The following is an 18,782-nucleotide window of genomic DNA, read 5'->3' as shown; positions in this document are numbered from 1 at the left end:
ACTGGATGAATATCACAGGGTACTTGTACTAAATAACCCTGAAGTATGCACTTGTTCTTAACTAACACTGTCTAAACGACATGTAGAATACTTATGTGTCCTGTAAATGCACAGCGCTGATGCAGGTGGCTTTACAGAGCAGGCATCACCCAGCAGTCCCAGAATCAGCGCAGCTGTGTGTAATGGCGCCCAAACACTGACAGGGAGACAGAGAGATGCAGCTCCAGGGTGGGAACATTTACTCTAAATGGCGCCCAGGGGCTGGGGGAGGGGCTACAGGCCAGAGCCTTATCCCCTTGCTGGACTTCACCACCGGGTGCTGCGGGCCTTAATAAAATGGATTATAGCCTAATCTGACCTGTGCCCTCGCCCTGGTGGTCTAGTGGGGACCCTGTACTGCCACAGTGTGGCCGCGGCAGATCGCGATTTTCAGTGGGTCCCGCCTGGGGGACCCTCTTACCTCCTTCCTGAGTGCGGCCATGCGATCCCAGAGAAATTCGGTTAGTGTGTGTGCCCTCGGTGAAGAACCGGAGCCTCCACTGTAAGTACCCGGCAACCAAGGACGCAGGAGTATACAGCGCCGCTGGGGGAGTTGATGGAGCTGCAGCAGGAGATAGCAGAATGATATCTAGCACTAGAGTGCCTCTGCTGCAGCCCTTGAAGTCTTCTATCTTCTTTAAAATAGCTCTTCTTAGGGCTGCTGGAGCAGCCCTGCCTGTTAGCTGCTTGCACTGCAGGCACCAACTTACAAACTGAGCTCCTATGCACGGAGGCGGGGTTATAGAGGAGGCGGCGCTGTGCATTTTGGGAACAGTCAAAGCTTTTAGCCTGTTGGTGCCTCGGATCAAGATCCTACTTTACACCACCGATGTTATTCCCTGTGGGATACCAGTGTACTCCGCTGCAGAAAGTTTGATTCCTATTCTCTCCACTGAGACTTATGTAACTTCCTGTTCTCTCCACTGGGATGTAAAGGGGAGGGGTTAACTTACAAAGAAATGCAGTGTGATGTGCCTACCCCTCACAGCACCCTCTACACCCCACGGTGAGCAGTGTTTCCCAGATAGATCAAGAGAAACGGATTTAACAGCCAAAATCCTATTTCTCTAACGTCCTAAGTGGATGCTGGGGACTCCGTAAGGACCATGGGGAATAGCGGCTCCGCAGGAGACTGGGCACATCTAAAGAAAGCTTTAGGACTAACTGGTGTGCACTGGCTCCTCCCCCTATGACCCTCCTCCAAGCCTCAGTTAGATTTCTGTGCCCGACAAGAAGGGTGCACACTAGGGGCTCTCCTGAGCTTCTTAGTGAAAGTTTTAGTTTAGGTTTGTTATTTTCAGTGAGACCTGCTGGCAACAGGCTCACTGCATCGAGGGACTAAGGGGAGAAGAAGCGAACTCACCTGAGTGCAGAGTGGATTGGGCTTCTTGGCTACTGGACATTAGCTCCAGAGGGACGATCACAGGCCCAGCCTGGATGGGTCCCGGAGCCGCGCCGCCGGCCCACTTACAGAGCCAGAAGAGCGAAGAGGTCCGGAAAAATCGGCGGCAGAAGACGTTCCTGTCTTCAATAAGGTAGCGCACAGCACTGCAGCTGTGCGCCATTGCTCTCAGCACACTTCATACTCCGGTCACTGAGGGTGCAGGGCGCTGGGGGGGGCGCCCTGAGACGCAATAAAACAGGATAAAAATACCTTACATGGCAAAAAATACATCACATATAGCTCCTGGGCTATATGGATGCATTTAACCCCTGCCAGAATATACAGAAAAACGGGTGATAAGGCCGCCGAAAAGGGGGCGGAGCCTATCTCCTCAGCACACTGGCGCCATTTTCCCTCACAGCTCAGTTGGAGGGAAGCTCCCGGTCTCTTCCCTGCAGTCACTACACTACAGAAAGGGTTAAAAAAAGAGAGGGGGGCACTAATTAGGCGCAGTATTAAAACATACAGCAGCTATAAGGGGAAAAACACTTATATAAGGTTATCCCTGTATATATATATATATATAGCGCTCTGGTGTGTGCTGGCATACTCTCCCTCTGTCTCCCCAAAGGGCTAGTGGGGTCCTGTCCTCTATCAGAGCATTCCCTGTGTGTGTGCTGTGTGTCGGTACGTTTGTGTCGACATGTATGAGGAGAAAAATGATGTGGAGACGGAGCAGAGTGTCTGTAACAGTGATGTCACCACCTAGGGGGTCGACACCTGAGTGGATGTACTGTTGAAAATTACGTGACAGTGTCAGCTCTGTATAAGAAAACAGTGGTTGACATGAGACAGCCGGCTACTCAGCTTGTGCCTGTCCAGACGTCTCATAGGCCGTCAGGGGCTCTAAAGCGCCCGTTACCTCAGATGGCAGATACAGACGCCGACACGGATACTGACTCCTGTGTCGACGGTGAAGAGACAACCGTGATTTCCAGTAGGGCCACACGTTACATGATTGAGACAATGGAAAATGTTTTATACATTTCTGATAATACGAGTACCACCAAAAAGGGGTATTATGTTCGGTGAGGGAAAAACTACCTGTAGTTTTCCTGAATTTGAGAAATAAAATGAGGTGTGTGATGATGCGTGGGTTTCCCCCCGATAACAATGTATAATTTCTTAAAAAGTATTGGCTGTATACCCTTTCCTGCCAGAGGTTAGGGTGCGTTGGGAAACACCCCCTAGGGGGGATAAGGCGCTCACACGCTTGTAAGAACAAGGGCTCTACCCTCTCATGAGATGGCCGCCCTTAAGGATCCTGCTGATAGAAAGCAGGAGGGTATCCAAAAATGTATTCACACACATACTGGTGTTATACTGCGACCAGCAATCGCCTCAGCCTGGAGGTGCAGTGCTGGGTTGGCATGGTCGGATTCCCTGACTGGAAATATTGATATCCTAGATAAGGATAGTATATTATTGCCTATAGAGCATTTAAAAGATGCATTTCTATATATGCATGATGCACAGCGGAATATTTGCCGACTGGCATCAAGTATAAGTGCGTTGTCCAATTCTACCAGTAAAATGGTCAGGTGATGCGGATTCCAAACGGCATTTGGAAGTATTGCCTTTGAAAGGGGACATTTGGGGTCGGTCTTTTAGACCTGGTGGCCACGGCAACAACTGGGAAATCCACGTTTGTACCCCAGGTCGCCTCTCAAAATAAGACGCCGTATTATCAGGCGCAGTCCTTTGTTGGCAAGCGGACAAAAGGTTCCTCTTTTCTGCTCGTGACAGAGGGAGAGGAAAAGAGATTACCCAGTTCCCAGGAACAGAAACCCTTTCCCGCCTCTGCAAAGCCCTCAGTATGACGCTAGGGTCTTACAAGCTCAGGCACGGTGGGGGCCCGTTCTCAATGAATTTCAGTGCGCAGTGGGCTCACTCGCAAGTAGACCCCTGGATCCTTCAGGTAGTATCTCAAGGGTACATATTGAAATTCGAGACGTCTCCCCCTCGCCGTTTCCAAAAGTCGGCTTTACCGACGTCTCCCTCTGACAGGGAGGCAGTTTTGGAAGCCATTCACAAGCTGTATTCCCAGCAGGTGATAATCAAGGTACCCCTCCTGCAACAGGGAACGGGGTATTATTCCACACTATTGTGGTACCGAAGCCAGACGGCTCGGTGAGACCGATTCTAAATCTAAAATCTTTGAACACTTACATACAGAGGTTCAAATTCAAGATTGAGTCACTCAGAGCAGTGATTGCGAACCTGGAAGAAGGGGACTACATGATGTCTCGGGACATCAAGGATGCTTACCTTCATGTCAAAATTTACCCTTCTCACCAAGGGTACCTCAGGTTATGGTACAGAACTGTCACTATCAGTTCAGACGCTGCCGTAGGGATGGTCCACGGCACCCCGGGTCTTTACCAAGGTAATGGCCGAAATGATATCCCTTCGAAGGAAGGGAATTTTAGTTATCCCTGATAAGGGTAAGATCCAGGGAACAGTTGGAAGTCGGTGTAGCACTATCTCAGGTAGTGTTGCGGCAGCACGATTGGATTCTCAATATTTCAAAATCGCAGCTGGTTCCGACGACTTGTCTTCTGTTTCCTAGGGATGTTCCTGGACACAGTCCAGAAAAAAGGTGTTTCTCCCGGAAGAGAAAGCCAGGGAGTTATCCGAGCTAGTCAGGAACCTCCTAAAACCGAACCAAGTCTCAGTGCATCAATGCACAAGGGTTCTGGGTAAAAATGGTGGCTTCCTACGAAGCAATCCCATTCGTTAGATTCCACGCAAGAACTGTCCAGTGGAACCTACTGGACAAATGGTCCGGGTCGCATTTTCAGATGCATCAGCGGATAACCCTGTCACCAAGGACAAGGGTATCCATCCTGTGGTGGTTGCAGAGTGCTCATCTTCTAGAGGGCCGCAGATTCGGCATTCAGGACTGGGTCCTGGTGACCACGGATGCCAGCCTGCGAGGCTGGGGAGCAGTCACACAGGGAAGGAATATCCAGGGCTTAGGGTCAAGCCTGGATACATCACTTCACATAAATATCCTGAAGCTAAGGGCCATTTACAATGCTCTAAGCTTAGCAAGACCTCTGCTTCAAGGTCAGCCGGTGTTGATCCAGTCGGACAACATCATGGCAGTCACCCACGTAAACAGACAGGGTGGCACAAGAAGCAGGAGGGCAATGGCAGAAGCTGCAGGGATTCTTCGCTGGGCGGAAAATCATGTGATAGCACTGTCAACAGTATTCATTCCGGGAGTGGACAACTGGGAAGCAGACTTCCTCAGCACGACCTCCACCCGGGAGAGTGGGGACTTCACCCAGAAGTCGTCCACATGATTAAAAAAACTCGACAGGTGTTGCGCCAGGTCAAGAGACCCTCAGGCAATAGTTGTAGACGCTCTGGTAACACCGTGGGTGTACCAGTCAGTGTATGTGTTCCCTCCTCTGCCTCTCATACCCAAGGTACTGAGATTGATAAGATGGAGAGGAGAAAGCACTATATTCGTGGTTCCGGATTGGCCAAGAAGGACTTGGTAACCGGAACTTCAAGAGATGCTCACGGAGGATCCGTGGCCTCTACCTCTACGAAGGGACCTGCTCCAGCAAGGACCCTGTCTGTACCAAGACTTACCGCGGCTGCGTTTGACGGCATGCCGGTTGAACACCGGATCCTGAAGGAAAAAAGGCATTCCGGATGAAGTCATCCATATCCTGATCTAAAGCCAGGAAGGATGTAACCGCAAAAACATTATCACCGCAATTGGCGAAAATATGTTGCGTAGTGCGAGGCCAGTAAGGCCCGACGGAGGAAATTCAACTGGGTCGATTCCTACATTTCCTGCAAACAGGAGTGTCTATGGGCCTGAAATTGGGGTCCATTAAGGTTCAGATTTCGGCCCTGTCAATTTTCTTCCAAAAAAAAAAAGAACTAGCTTCAGTCCCTGAAGTTTAGACGTTTGTAAAAGGGGTACTGCATATACAGCCTCCTTTTGTGCCTCCAGTGGCAATTTGGGATCTCAATGTAGTTTGGGTTCCAAAAGTCACATTGGTTTGAACCACTTAAATCTGTGGAGTTAAAATATCTCACATGGAAAGTGGTCATGCTGTTGGCCCTGGCCTGGGCCAGGCGCGTGTCAGAATTGGCGGCTTTATCCTGTAAAAGCCCTTATCTGATTTTCCATTCGGACAGGGCGGAATTGAGGACTCGTCCTCAGTTTCTCCCTAAGGTGGTTCCAGCGTTTTCACCTGAACCAACCTATTGTGGTGCCTGCGGCTACTAGGGACTTGGAGGACTCCAAGTTGCTGGATGTTGTCAGGGCCCTGAAAATATTTCCAGGACGGCTGGAGTCAGGAAATCTGACTCGCTGTTTATCCTGTATGCACCCAACAAGCTGGGTGCTCCTGCTTCTAAGCAGACTATTGCTCGTTGGATTTGTAGTACAATTCAGCTTGCACATTCTGTGGCAGGCCTGCCACAGCTAAAATCTGTAAAAGCCCGTTCCACAAGGAAAGTGGGCTCATCTTGGGCGGCTGCCCGAGGGGCCTCGGCTTTACAACTTTGCCGAGCAGCTACTTGGTCAGGGGCAAACACGTTTGCTAAATTCTACAAATTTGATACCCTGGCTGAGGAGGACCTGGAGTACTCTCATGCGGTGCTGCAGAGTCATCCGCACTCTCCCGCCCGTTTGGGAGCTTTGGTATAATCCCCATGGTCCTTACGGAGTCCCCAGCATCCACTTAGGACGTTAGAGAAAATAAGAATTTACTTACCGATAATTCTATTTCTCATAGTCCGTAGTGGATGCTGGGCGCCCATCCCAAGTGCGGATTGTCTGCAATACTTGTACATAGTTATTGTTACAAAAATCGGGTTATTATTGTTGGGAGCCATCTTTTCAGAGGCTCCTCTGTTATCATACTGTTAACTGGGTTCAGATCACAAGTTATACGGTGTGATTGGTGTGGCTGGTATGAGTCTTACCCGGGATTCAAAATCCTTCCTTATTGTGTACGCTCGTCCGGGCACAGTGTCCTAGCTGAGGCTTGGAGGAGGGTCATAGGGGGAGGAGCCAGTACACACCAGTTAGTCCTAAAGCTTTCTTTAGATGTGCCCAGTCTCCTGCGGAGCCGCTATTCCCCATGGTCCTTACGGAGTCCCCAGCATCCACTACGGACTATGAGAAATAGAATTATCGGTAAGTAAATTCTTATTTTTATATTGTTCTAGAAAAGCAATTTGTATAGCCATTGCTGAATTTACCTGCCAAAGGCCATTTGTGTCATAATAAGAGACCACTACTGTAACCACTACGACGTAACTGTGGGAGGCAATGGAGTCGGCTGCCGCCAGGCTCCTTCTCTACAGGGGGGCACCTCTTCTCCCGTTCTGTGTATTCAGCGACACTATTCAATTAAGTTAATTGATAGCCACCGCTATCTCTTTCTCCCTGCACCATACAAGTCACACCCTCCTTTTTTATAGATACACATTTTACAAGTGTCATACCCAGGATTAGAACCCATGACTTATTACACTGGAAGCAGACACGTTATTGATGGAGCTATTTGCTCCTGTGTAGGAAACATGAGAATTCTAACTATATGAAGTTAATTCTCTGACAATTACAAGTAACTTCATATAGTTAGAATTCTCATACTTCCTATACAGGAGCAAATAGCTTCATCAGTAAGGTGCTTGTTTCCAGTGTAATAGGTCATGGGTTCTAATACTGGGTATGATACTTGTAAAATAATTGTTAGAGAAATAATCAGCATTGTGAGTGACTGAGCAGCTCTATGTAGTATGTGGCTGCACACTACATAGATCTGCCTAGTTGCAATGGTTTTGAACTGACAATTGTAGCTTCATATAATTAGAATCTGCAGATTTCTAAAAACAAAAAAGTTGGTAAAGCTGCAGTTGAATAAGGAGCATTCTAAATACTGGCAGACCCTTAAAACCTACATAAGACATGGATGATACATGTGCTAATTAGGAGAGGCAACTGCTCTAGGTGCCAGGAGGATTGCAGATGGAAGTCTTGCACTAAACACACTATTTCTCTTCCACCGACAAGTTTGTATGTCCAGTTTATGGGGTCTATTTACTAAGCCTTGGATAGAGATAAAGTGGACGGAGATAAAGTACCAGCCAATCACCTCCTAACTGACATTTTTCAAACACAGCCTGTGACATGGCAGTTAGGAGCCGATTGGCTGGGACTTTACCTCCAGCGACTTTATCTCCATCCAAGGCTTAGTAAATAGACCCCTATGTTATTTATGACCGGTAGAAAACACAAACTGATAGAGAATACATAACCAAGTAGGTAGCCAGCATGTGATGAAAGCATGGGGGGAATTCAAATGTTTGAAAAGTCGGTTGGGTGTCTGTTTTTTCCTGTCTATTAGATAGGAAAAAACGGACACCCAACTGACTTTTCAAACAATTGAATATCCCCCTATGTGTGGCATGTGCACAGTGTCCTATCCATACTCTGGTTTTCCACTGACCACATTCACTTTTGGTAGAAATATCTGGTTAATTACAGTCTTCCATAAACTCTGGAAAGGCTCTGATATAGCATTTGGCTTCCCTCAAATCAATGTAGCATATTTCACCATAGAAAGCAAACACTACAGTATCCTTATTATTTCCTCTGCACTATACTGTAGTACAAGTTTACTCAGCCCATGCAGCATATTCTAGTTCAGTTTCTGTTATTGCTTTTTGCACTCTTGTTTCCTTTGTTACAGGATGCTCTTCTACTGGCAGTGAGAAGTTTACCTGCACCCACTTTGCTGAATGTGGCAGGTGGCACATGTGACAACAGGGCCCTGTTTTCAACCAGCAGACAGTGCAGCAACGTGAGTGAGGGGGGCTGCAAGGGATTCTGGGTACTCAGTACTACTGACTGCAAAGGATACTGAGAGTTTGGTGAGAATTGGCAGTGTCAATCACACTTGTCAGCTCCTTGCTAATTTACTGCTTTCTCCTCCTCTACTTATTATTCATTCATGCTCTGTTCTCTTCTGTCCATTTTTTTCCTGTTTCTTAATTTCTTTTTTGCTTATGTAGAAACCAGATAATTCCACATTTAATTTAGTTTTACCCTAATTCAATTTTGCTATTAGTTAGGTATGGACCTATAATGAGGACTGAGGCAGCTATTGTGCAGTGGACCATATTGCAGGGGAAGTCAGAAATAAATAAATAAATGCTTCAGTGATTGTAACGGGTGTTCTCCATCTTGTAGGTAGACCTGGAAATTACTAAAGTAATAATGTTGTCATTTTATAGCACATATGATATTAATGCAATAGCTAGGTGTAAGCAATTACAGGGCCGAAGTTTAAGTTGCTGCCTCAGCCAGCCCTCTAGTTAGGTCCACACCTGGCTGTAGTACTATGCTATCATGAGTATTTGGGGGCCTTAATTCTTCCTGGTTGATAGGACTCGTTGGAGCTGGCATGCAACTTTATACAAAGCAACAGGCTGCGTGGGATATCCAGCAACTTGTTGTCTGTGTTGGGTCAGATTCTGGCACTCCCAGTGCATCGTGGTTACCCGCGGCAACTATTCATCTTCACAGATGCTGAGTTTACTAAACCTGGCAGCGTCCTTGATATTTTAAGACGTCATAGAAGGACAACACGGTGAGAATCTATGGAAAAGTGATTGCCAAGATATTGCATAGAAAGACCTTGTAGTCATTTTATTGCTGCGCTTGTAGTGGCGTATTGTGTGTAGTTATGGAACTTATATTTTCAAATAGAAAAACATGGACCACCAGACATTGAATACACCACTTGATAGTATTTTAGCCCCTCTATTTCTAAAATTTCAATTACTCTAAATGCAACATTCCAAAGTGCAGTCAAGATAAAAACTAGACCAAAATACATTCCTCTGGTGTCTTTTATTGGCCGATGGCGCTGAATGAAGTAGTGTCGGATGTCCTGCAGTAGCTTAACTTATGTAATAATTCTGTATAGATTGGACAATAATTTAGTTACTTTCCTTTTTCTGCAGCGTATTTGCTTTTGGTCTTGGTGCAAATACATGCCACAAAATTTTGGAGAGAGCTGCCAGATTAACCAGGGGAACTGTGGAGTTCCTCAATGAGGAAGAAAGACTGCAACCTAAGGTGAGCTTTCATAATCTTTCCTTATCTGTACATTATGTTATAGGCAGCCATTCAGTACATGTTTTTTTCTCTCCTCTAGCTGATTAAGGCCATGAAGAAGGCACTGGAGCCAGCATTGAGTGACATTACCATAGACTGGTACATGCCAGAGACCATGGAGGCTCTGCTTACACCCAATGAGATTGCTCCTCTCTATCCTGGTGATTCTCTGATTAGCTATTGTACTTTGTATAACACAGTGAGGTTTCGCAGCAAGAAGGGAATGGTGAGTTTAAGAACAGCGTAGGGGGAATGGGACTGTGCAATTGGCTTTCTAATAAAAATGTAATTTCAATTTCAAATTTGGTTTGGAGAGCTCTTGTTATTATCTGTTGGGCTTTAGGTGCTTGGGGCTAGAGAAGGTTCTCTTGGCTCAGTATTCCAGTCTCAGGAGGAGGAATCCCAAATGACAGGGACCTCAAATACTAGTTGCCTTAACCCATCTGCTGGAATGGAGGATGTGGGCCGTGCTTTACAGGAGATTTCACATGAAATTTCCATGGAATTCTCAGCTTGGAGTGAAGATCTAGAGAAAAGTGAAAGTACCGGTTAGTGTACATCCTTCCATTACCATGTCTCTAGTGCTTTCCACAGCTTTTATCGCCATTGATAACTCTGGTGTAGACCTTGTTACTGGGAACATAATGCCACTATGGATAAGTCGTAATGAGATGCTGACATAGAAGACCACACATGATTCAGATAAATACATATCATCCATGATTTATTCCTTCAAGCCACTAAACTTTTCACTGGCTATAGAATTTTGTTGATTGTCATGAGGGGCGGGATGTAATGGAGGCCGAGTTCATTTGATGTGTGGGATGCCGGCTGAACCCATATGTTTGTTTTTTTAAGGAGCAATCATTTACAAGGCATGGTCGAGCATGTCGAGCGAACTCAGACTTCATTTCATCCTACCCCATGAATGAGCATTTTCTGATGCAGTAGTAACAGTACCATCAATACACCCCTTTATTCTATGGAGTCATTACACATTGTGTGCTTCCTTGTCCTAGATTGTTAAAACATGTTACAAAGTACAATTGTTTACTTCAAACTAATTGGTGAGTCAAATGCTTCGATACAGGCTGCCCCATCTGTCTAATGGTTGGCCCATATGTACATTTTGTGATGTATAGTTAAGGATATCCTGAACAAAGGACCTGTAGAGTTGCCCTAGAGTATGTATGTATACTGGTGCATTGCTTAGCAACAGCTGAACACATTGCAACTAAAAACGAATAATATCTGAATGAAGGATGTGTGTATGATGCATGTATGCTGATTTGATGTGAGCGTCAGTGACCTATCCTTATCTGTTACTCAGGTGGTGGTGATGGAGCTCAAGTAAGTGACATAAGAAAGCGCATTGTACGTTCCTCTTATGTACAGGACCAGTATGTACTCACTCATTGCTCTGTCAGCACGGAGGCAACTCCAGCACAAACACAATCTTCCATGAGCTGTGACCACACTCATGTCACCAGCCACGGGTCTACCAGCAGTGAGTCAGTAGGTTCTAGAGATGCAGTTTATGGAGGTTGTATAACCCCCTGTTCTAGGACAGTGAGACAGCAGGAAAAGAACAGTGTCTCACAGAATGAAGGAATATGTGTTCTCCAGAAAAACACAACTTCATCCTGTAAGGTAAGAAGGCAACTATTTCACTTTGGCTAAAAAATAAATTGCATTTTGTTATCAAATCACATTGTTCTACCAAAGTACGCCTCTGCTTTTATAACTTAACATTTTCTGTTAGCAGCAAATCTCCTATTTCTCTGTGTTACTCTTCCTTCCCAGGACTCAGTAGCGCAGAGCTCGGAGGAGCTCGTCCGCAGGAAAGCTTTGATTCAGGCCACCATGTCTGGCCGCAGCTTCTCATCCCCTCACGGGGAACTGGATATGATTCGTTTACGGAGTGTCTTTGACAAGGTGTCGCAGAGCCGAGAGCCACAGGATGATATTCGTGCAAAGCATAATGATTCCTGTAAGCAAATGTAGTAGAAGTGTGCAAAATAGAAAAATGTTTTTTTTTGTTTTTTTTAAATAAAAAACCAAATGCAATGCCAGGTGAGACACTAAGAAACATTGTATTCACTGTATACACAGAGTACATACAAATATTATACACATATATTTCTTCTACACACCCCCATGGCAGCCATAACAATGGGATAACATCCCAATTTAAGCGCTGCGGAATATATGTGTGTGCTATATAAATAACTGGAAATAAAGGCTTCCGCCTTGTCTCTTTCTCCTGTCCATCATAGTTTAATTAGAGTGGGGATATTTGTTTATTTATTTTTCTCTATAGGGCTTACCTCTATTATAAGCAGGTATGTTTTGCTTGGCAGCCTGTGAGTGGTGGCACCCTGGGGGAAAGCTGTCTGCATATGGGAGAGTGGCCTTGATAAAAATCCTACCCAAATATGCTTTGAGACCCAGAGACATGGCAGCTTTAATTGACCTCAGGGAGGCCTTGATAAGAATCCTGCCCGTGGTTGCCAGATGGAATATATGTCCTCCAGAGTCCCGCTGGCCAGAAACGCTTGGAAGGACCGGGAAGTGTCTGGGATGCATCGCCGCACTTCCGGTATTTCAGAGGACCTACAGTGCACGGAGGGTCACGTGTACCCAGGAGGCTGTGCAGATATATTGGCGCGTACTCCGAAGTACTGCCAGCCAGAAACGGGGGGGTGGCTGGGACGCGTTCACCGCACTTCTGGTATCGTGGAGGATCCACAGTGCACAGTGGGTCACGTGTTCCCAGGAGGCTGTGTGGGTTCACCCACACATGCGCAGGAGCCATGTTTGGGCAAAATGGCTATTTAAAGATGGTGCTGTGTGCTGCACACCATGCGCAAACAGCAGCTGCCGTGTTGTACTGCACAGCTATGGAAGTAGAACCTCTCCCCCCTCCTATAACCCGGGAAATACCCAAGTGAGGTAAGTCCTTTTTTCTCAAAACGAACTAAAATTACTTTGTTTTTGTGTATTTAGTGATGGGCTTTATTATTGTTATTTCAGTGTACCTTCTGCAACTGTAGGACCTAAGAAAAAGAAAGACCTAACTGTGCAATTTGTGATAAGGAATCCTCTTGGACTCAGGATAAAACTTTCTGCCAGAGTTGTGAAAGAGAGCAGACTCTTGCATCTAATCAAACTAATCAATTAAATGAATAAATGGAGTGGATGAAAAAATCATTTGTTTCCAAAGAAGAATTTATGGGGATGCAGTGGTTTAAGAGATCAAGGGTCCCAGACAAGTTTGATATGTGATGAGGCCATTTCCTCTGATGAAATATTGCATGATGAGTATGATATCTCTAGTGAGGAATCCGGTGAGATAAAGGCAGAAACTAGGATGTTTAATATCGATTTGGTGGGAAATATGTTGAAAAACATTTCTAAAACCAAGAAGTATAAAGAGTATGTGGAGCCCACAGAGGAGCAGGATCTATTATTCGAAGATAGATCTTAGAAAGGAAGATATTTTCCTGTGCATAAGGAGTTAGTTTCTAAGGAGTGGTAGAGTTTGGATGAATGGCAAGGGAATGTATCCCATTAAGGATGAACAATTCTTAAATTGGTGTGCAGTGCCTAGAGTTGGACGCAGCTGTAGCTGTATTAACCTCTAGAATGATGGGTTTTTCGTGATACCATGGATAAAAGATTGGAAAATTCTTTTAAACGTTTACATGTTTCATCTGCTATATCCTTGATGGCTGGATTCGCTATAGCTTCGGTGTCCAGGGCCCTAAGACTATGGGGAACTTTTATTCATGCTGATCTACAAGAGAACATTTTCAAACAATACTTCTTATGGAATTTGGAAATTCTGCAGAAGGGAATAGAATTCTTGTGCAAGTCTTCTCTGGCTGTAGTGTCTTTTCAGAAAGGTCCATTGCATCAGGAGTTACAGCAAGAAAGCATTTTGGCTGCGAGCATAGGCAACGGATGCACATTCAAAGAATAAACTGGCAACATTGCGGTTCAAAGGTTCTCTGTTTTTCAGGACCAAATTGAATGCCATGATATACAGATTAACTGGCAGAAAATCTTTGAGACTGCCACAAGATAAACAAAAAGGAGAGTTATGGTAGACGAACCATTGTTAATTCTTTCTGTGAAGTACATTGGGTTACATAGTATTACATAGTTGTTGAGGTTGAAAAAAGACAAATGTCCATCGAGTTCAACCTGTATTATAGTTTTATATTAATTAAATGCTGTATCCTTGGATATTTTTTTCAGCTAGGAATTTATCTAATCCATTTTTAAACTTATTGATTGAATCCATCATTACTACCTTCTCTGGCAGAGAATTCCAAATCCTTACTGTTCTTATTGTGAAGAACCCCTTTCTCCGTTGTGTATGACATTTTTTTTTCTTCTAACCTCAGGGGGTGTCCTCGTGTCCTATGTAGTGTTTTTTGATAAACAAATCGTTTGATAAATCCTTATATTGTCCCTTTATGTATTTATAAATATTAATAATGTCCCCTCTCAATTGCCTCTCTTCCTGTGTAAACAAATCTAACCTTTTAAGTCTTTCTTCATAATCCAGTGCCTCTAACCCCTTACCCAGTTTGGTAGCTCGCCTCTGAACCCTTTCAACTTCCAAGATATCTTTTTTATAGTGAGGTGCCCAGAACTGTACACAATATTCCGGTGTGGCCGCACCAATGATTTATACAGTGGCAGGATTACACTCTTATCCCTTGTCTCTATTCCCCGTTTTATGCATTTAACACCTTATTTGCTTTTGTTGCTGCATTTTGACATTGCGTACTGCTACTAAGTCTATTATCGATGAGCACCCCCAAATCTTTTTCAGCTACCGTTATTCCTACATTTCCCCATTTAATTTATATGCTGCCGATTGTTCTTAGTCCCAAAGTGCATAACTTTACATTTGTCTATATTGAACCTCATTCTCCATTTATCCGCCCAGACCTCAAGTCTAGATAAGTCATTCTGTAGAGACTCCACATCCTTGTCTGAATTAATTACTCTACATAGTTTAGTATCGTCTGCGAAAATTGACACTGTGCTTTCTAGGCCTATTCCCAGGTCATTAATGAATATGTTAAACAGCAATGGCCCGAGTACTGAACGCTGCGGTATTCCACTGAGCACAGAGGCCCATTCAGAGAACATCCCATTTATCCCTACTCGCTGTTCCCTATTGTATAGCCAATTACTCACCCAAGTACAAATAGTGTTTCCTACCACAAGCTCTCTTAATTTGAAAATTAGTCTCTTATGTGGGACTTTGTCAAAGGCCTTAGCGAAGTCAAAAAGACCACATCCACTGCTTTAACCTTTTTCGTAGAAGCTTATTAAGTTAGTTTGATATGACCTGTCCTTCACAAAACCATGCTGATTCCTAGTAATAACCTTGGAGGTATCCAAGTACTCTAGTATGCTATCCCTTAATATACCTTCCAGTATTTTCCCCGCTATAGATGTCAAACCTACTGGTCTATAGTTACCGGAATGAGTTTCAATACCCTTTTTAAATATTGGGACTACCTCTGCTATACGCCAATTCTTCGATATCATTCCTGATGTAATTGACTCGCTGAAAATCAAATATAAGGGTCTCGATATCGCTGCGTTAAGTTCCATAAGAACCCTGGGGTGACGGCCATCCGGCCCAGGAGATTAATCTATCTTAATTTGACTTAGTCTCTCCCGGACTGCTTCTTCGTTTAACCAAGTACCTAGCAATGGGTCGTTATTAAAGCTTATGTTGTGCTCTACTCTCGTCAAACTGTCCTCTCATGAATACTGATGAAAAGAATGTATTCAGTAAATCCGCTTTTTCCCTATCATCATTAATCAAGATACCCAACTCGCCCTTTAAAGGCCCAGTAGTCTCCTTTTTTAACCTTTTACCGTTTATATACTTAAAGAACTTTTTGGGGTTTGTTTTACTCTCCTTTGTGATTTGTTTTTCGTTTTCTATTTTAGCTTCTCTGTTTTCTTTTTTGCATTTTTTGTTTCATTTCTTGTAGAACTGGAATGAGTCCACCATCCCGTCAGACTTAAATGCTTTGAAAGCACGCCTCTTTTTATTCCATTTGTTCCCTGACCACCTTATTAAGCTCCATCGGTTTGAATTTACTTCTCCTGTTTTTATTGACCTTGGGAATATACAAATTATTGTACTTATTGAGCGCAGTTGTAAAAACATCCCACATTTCCGCCGTATTCTTGCCATGAAATTCCGTTTCCCAGTTGATGTCCTTCATTGCTTGTTTCAGCAATATGAAATTAGCTTTTCTAAAGTTAAACCATCATATTGTTGTTTTTGGAAGCTGATATCGAATGTGATCATATTATGATCGCTATTTCCTAAGGTCTCCCCTACTTTAGTATTTGATATTATTTGCCCATTATTGTAGGTGCAGTATAGTTCTATGCCTGGTTGGTTCCTCGATTACCTGGGACAAGGAATGATCTTTTAGCATGTTTAAGAACCTGTTACCCCTAGCTGTATTTACTGTTTCGGTGTTACAAATTATGTCCGGGTAATTAAAGTCCCCCACAATAATGATGTCCCCCATTCCTGCAGCTTTTTAGATTTGCTGCAAGAGTTCTAATTCGTCAGACACACTAATATCTGGCAGTTTATAGCATGTCCCGATTGAAAAGATTTTTTGTATCTTTACCCCCACTCGAAATCTCAACCCATAATGACTCCACGTTATCTCCAGTCCCCTCGTAAATGACCTCCTTTAAATACGGTTTTAAGAATGGTTTAACATAAAGACAAACACCCCCTCCCTTTTTATTAGTCCTTTCTCTTCTGATGAGGGTGTACCCCTCCATGTTTGCTGCTCAGTTGTGAGAATCGTCCTACCATGTCTCTGTAATGCCTATTATATCATATTGGTCATTAAGTGCAATTGTTTCTAGTTCCCCCATTTTACTTGTTAGGCTTCTAGCATTTGCAATCATACACTTAAGTTTAGTAATTCCCTGATCCGCAAGTTTTGTTGTAGATAACGTTTCCTTAGGAACTTGAGTTTTCCTTAAATTACCATTGCAGACTATTTTTCTCCCTCCCCCCTCTCCACCCCCATTTATACTTTTAACATCCCTCTTTTCTTCGCTCTCTAGTTGTCCCACTAGTTCTTTCTAATCCCCCCCCCCCCAGGCACCTAGTGTAAAATCTCCAACCGTCTAATTATCCTCCCCCCCCCCCCCCCCCAGCACTGCTGCCCCCTCCTCATTCAGATGCAATCCACTGCGGCAAATAAGATGGCGCCTGATTGAGAAGTCCGCCCAGTGTTCCAAGAACACAAACCCATCTTTCCTAAACCAGTCTCTGAGCCACACATTTACCTCCCTAATCTCCCTCTTCCTCCCTGGACTAGAGCGTGGCACAGGTAATATTTCAGAGAATATCACCTTAGATGTTCTTGCCTTTAATTTTCGGCCTAGGTCTCTATAATCTTTCTTAAGGACATCCCACCTACCACTAACTTTGTCATTGGTGCCAACGTGCACCAAGACCGCCGGGTCGTTCCCGGCCTCACCCAACAATCTTTATACCCAGTCCGCAATGTGCCGTACCCGAGCACCCGGAAGACCACAGACTGTACAGCGATCACGGTCCCTGTAGCAGATTGAAAACATTGGGGTGTAGAGTGGATCTTGATTTAGAGGCACCAACAGGTAAAGATTTAGCTGTCCCAGGATGCATAGGGGCCTCCTCCAGGCACTGAGAGCTTAGTTTTGATAACCAGTCCAGTGCAGGAGCAGGCAAGAGAGAAGGCAGAGGTTAGTCACATAAGAACACATTCTCACGACAGGAGAAGGTACCAGTGGCTAATGCCATACAAACCCAAAGAAGCCAAGTGTGTCAGGGAGGACGCCCTCTGGAAACCAATGTACTTTGCAGAAAGAGAGTTAACAATGGTAAGTCTACAATAACTCCTTTTCTGCAGCAGGGTACATTGGTTTCTACAGGGAAACATTGTGGTTGTCCTAAAGCAGTTTCTCAAGGGAAGGGACGTGCTTTAGCGGATGTGAGAATCCAGCGTCCAAAGGAGGCATCCTGGGAGGCGAAGATATCAAAGGCATAGAACCTAAGAAACGTGTTCACTGAGGACCACGTAGCCGCCTTGCACAATTGTTCTGCGGGCGCGCCACGGCGGGCCTCCCAAGAAGGTACAACAGACAGAGTAGAAGGGGCCTTAATCGCAGCAGGAGCTAGGAGTCCAGCCTGCGCATAAGCATGTGCAATCACCATTCTAATCCATCTGCCCAAGATTTGCTTGTTCGCAGGCCAGCCACGTTTCTGGAAACCAAACTGGACAAAGAGGGCATCCGACTGCCTAATAGAGGTGGTCCTCTGCACGTAGACATGGAGAACCCTGACCACATCCAAAGAACGTTCTTTGGTTGACAAATCTGAAGAGATAAAAGCCAGAACCACAATCTCTTGTTTAAGGTGAAATGATAACACCACCTTAGGCAAATAACCTGGTCTAGTTCGTAGAACTGCCCGGTCACGGTGGAAAATCAGGAAGGGTGGACGACAGGACAAAGCGCCTAAGTCTGATACCCATTTTGCAGAGGCAATAGCCAGCAAGAACAGGACCTTGACCGTGAGCCACAGGGGGAACATAGGGAGGCTGAATACGTAGAACACCCAGAGTGAATGTATGAACATCAGGTACAGAGGCAATCTTGCGCTGAAACCACACCGATAAGGCAGATATGTAAACCTTGAGGGAGTCCAGACGAAGATCTAAGTCCAAGCTGCTTTGCAGAAAAGCCAGAATTCTGGAAGTTTTAAATCTACCAGCATCATAATTCTTATCAGCACACCAGGTGAAATAAGAATGCCAAACCCTGTAATAAATCCAGGCAGAGGCCAGTTTGCGGGCCTTCAGCATAGTTTGAATAGCCGCCTTAGTAAATCCTTTGGTCCTCAGGAGTGATGCTTCAAGAGCCATGCCGTCAAAGCCAGTCTGGCCAGGTCCGGGTAGAGACAAGGGCCCTATACGAGGAGGTCTTGACGCTGAGGAAGTAGAAGGGGATGATCGGTCGACAGAACCTGAAGGTCTGAGAACCAATGCCGTCAGGGCCACGCTGGAGCAACTAGAAGTAGCATTCCGC

General features: G+C 44.9%; 1 protein-coding gene across 13 annotated transcripts in view; it reads left to right on the top strand.

Annotated features, from left to right (window-relative positions):
- VWA5B2 (von Willebrand factor A domain containing 5B2) overlaps positions 1-18,782 on the top strand; it is a 136,748-nt gene that overhangs the window by 78,123 nt on the left and 39,843 nt on the right. For all 13 annotated transcript variants that reach the window (XM_063916629.1, XM_063916630.1, XM_063916628.1 and 10 more), the window contains 7 exons: positions 8,212-8,322; positions 8,909-9,111; positions 9,488-9,602; positions 9,682-9,867; positions 9,985-10,189; positions 10,972-11,291; positions 11,445-11,631. In XM_063916629.1, coding sequence (XP_063772699.1) covers positions 8,212-8,322; positions 8,909-9,111; positions 9,488-9,602; positions 9,682-9,867; positions 9,985-10,189; positions 10,972-11,291; positions 11,445-11,631 — 1,327 coding nt within the window. The remainder of the gene's footprint in view (positions 1-8,211; positions 8,323-8,908; positions 9,112-9,487; positions 9,603-9,681; positions 9,868-9,984; positions 10,190-10,971; positions 11,292-11,444; positions 11,632-18,782) is intronic.

The sequence above is a fragment of the Pseudophryne corroboree genome, chromosome 4 (genome assembly GCF_028390025.1).
Source record: "Pseudophryne corroboree isolate aPseCor3 chromosome 4, aPseCor3.hap2, whole genome shotgun sequence".
Classification (NCBI taxonomy): Eukaryota; Metazoa; Chordata; class Amphibia; order Anura; family Myobatrachidae; genus Pseudophryne; species Pseudophryne corroboree.
The sequence above is the reverse complement of the archived record's forward strand: the minus strand, read 5'-3'. Positions and strand labels throughout refer to the sequence as shown.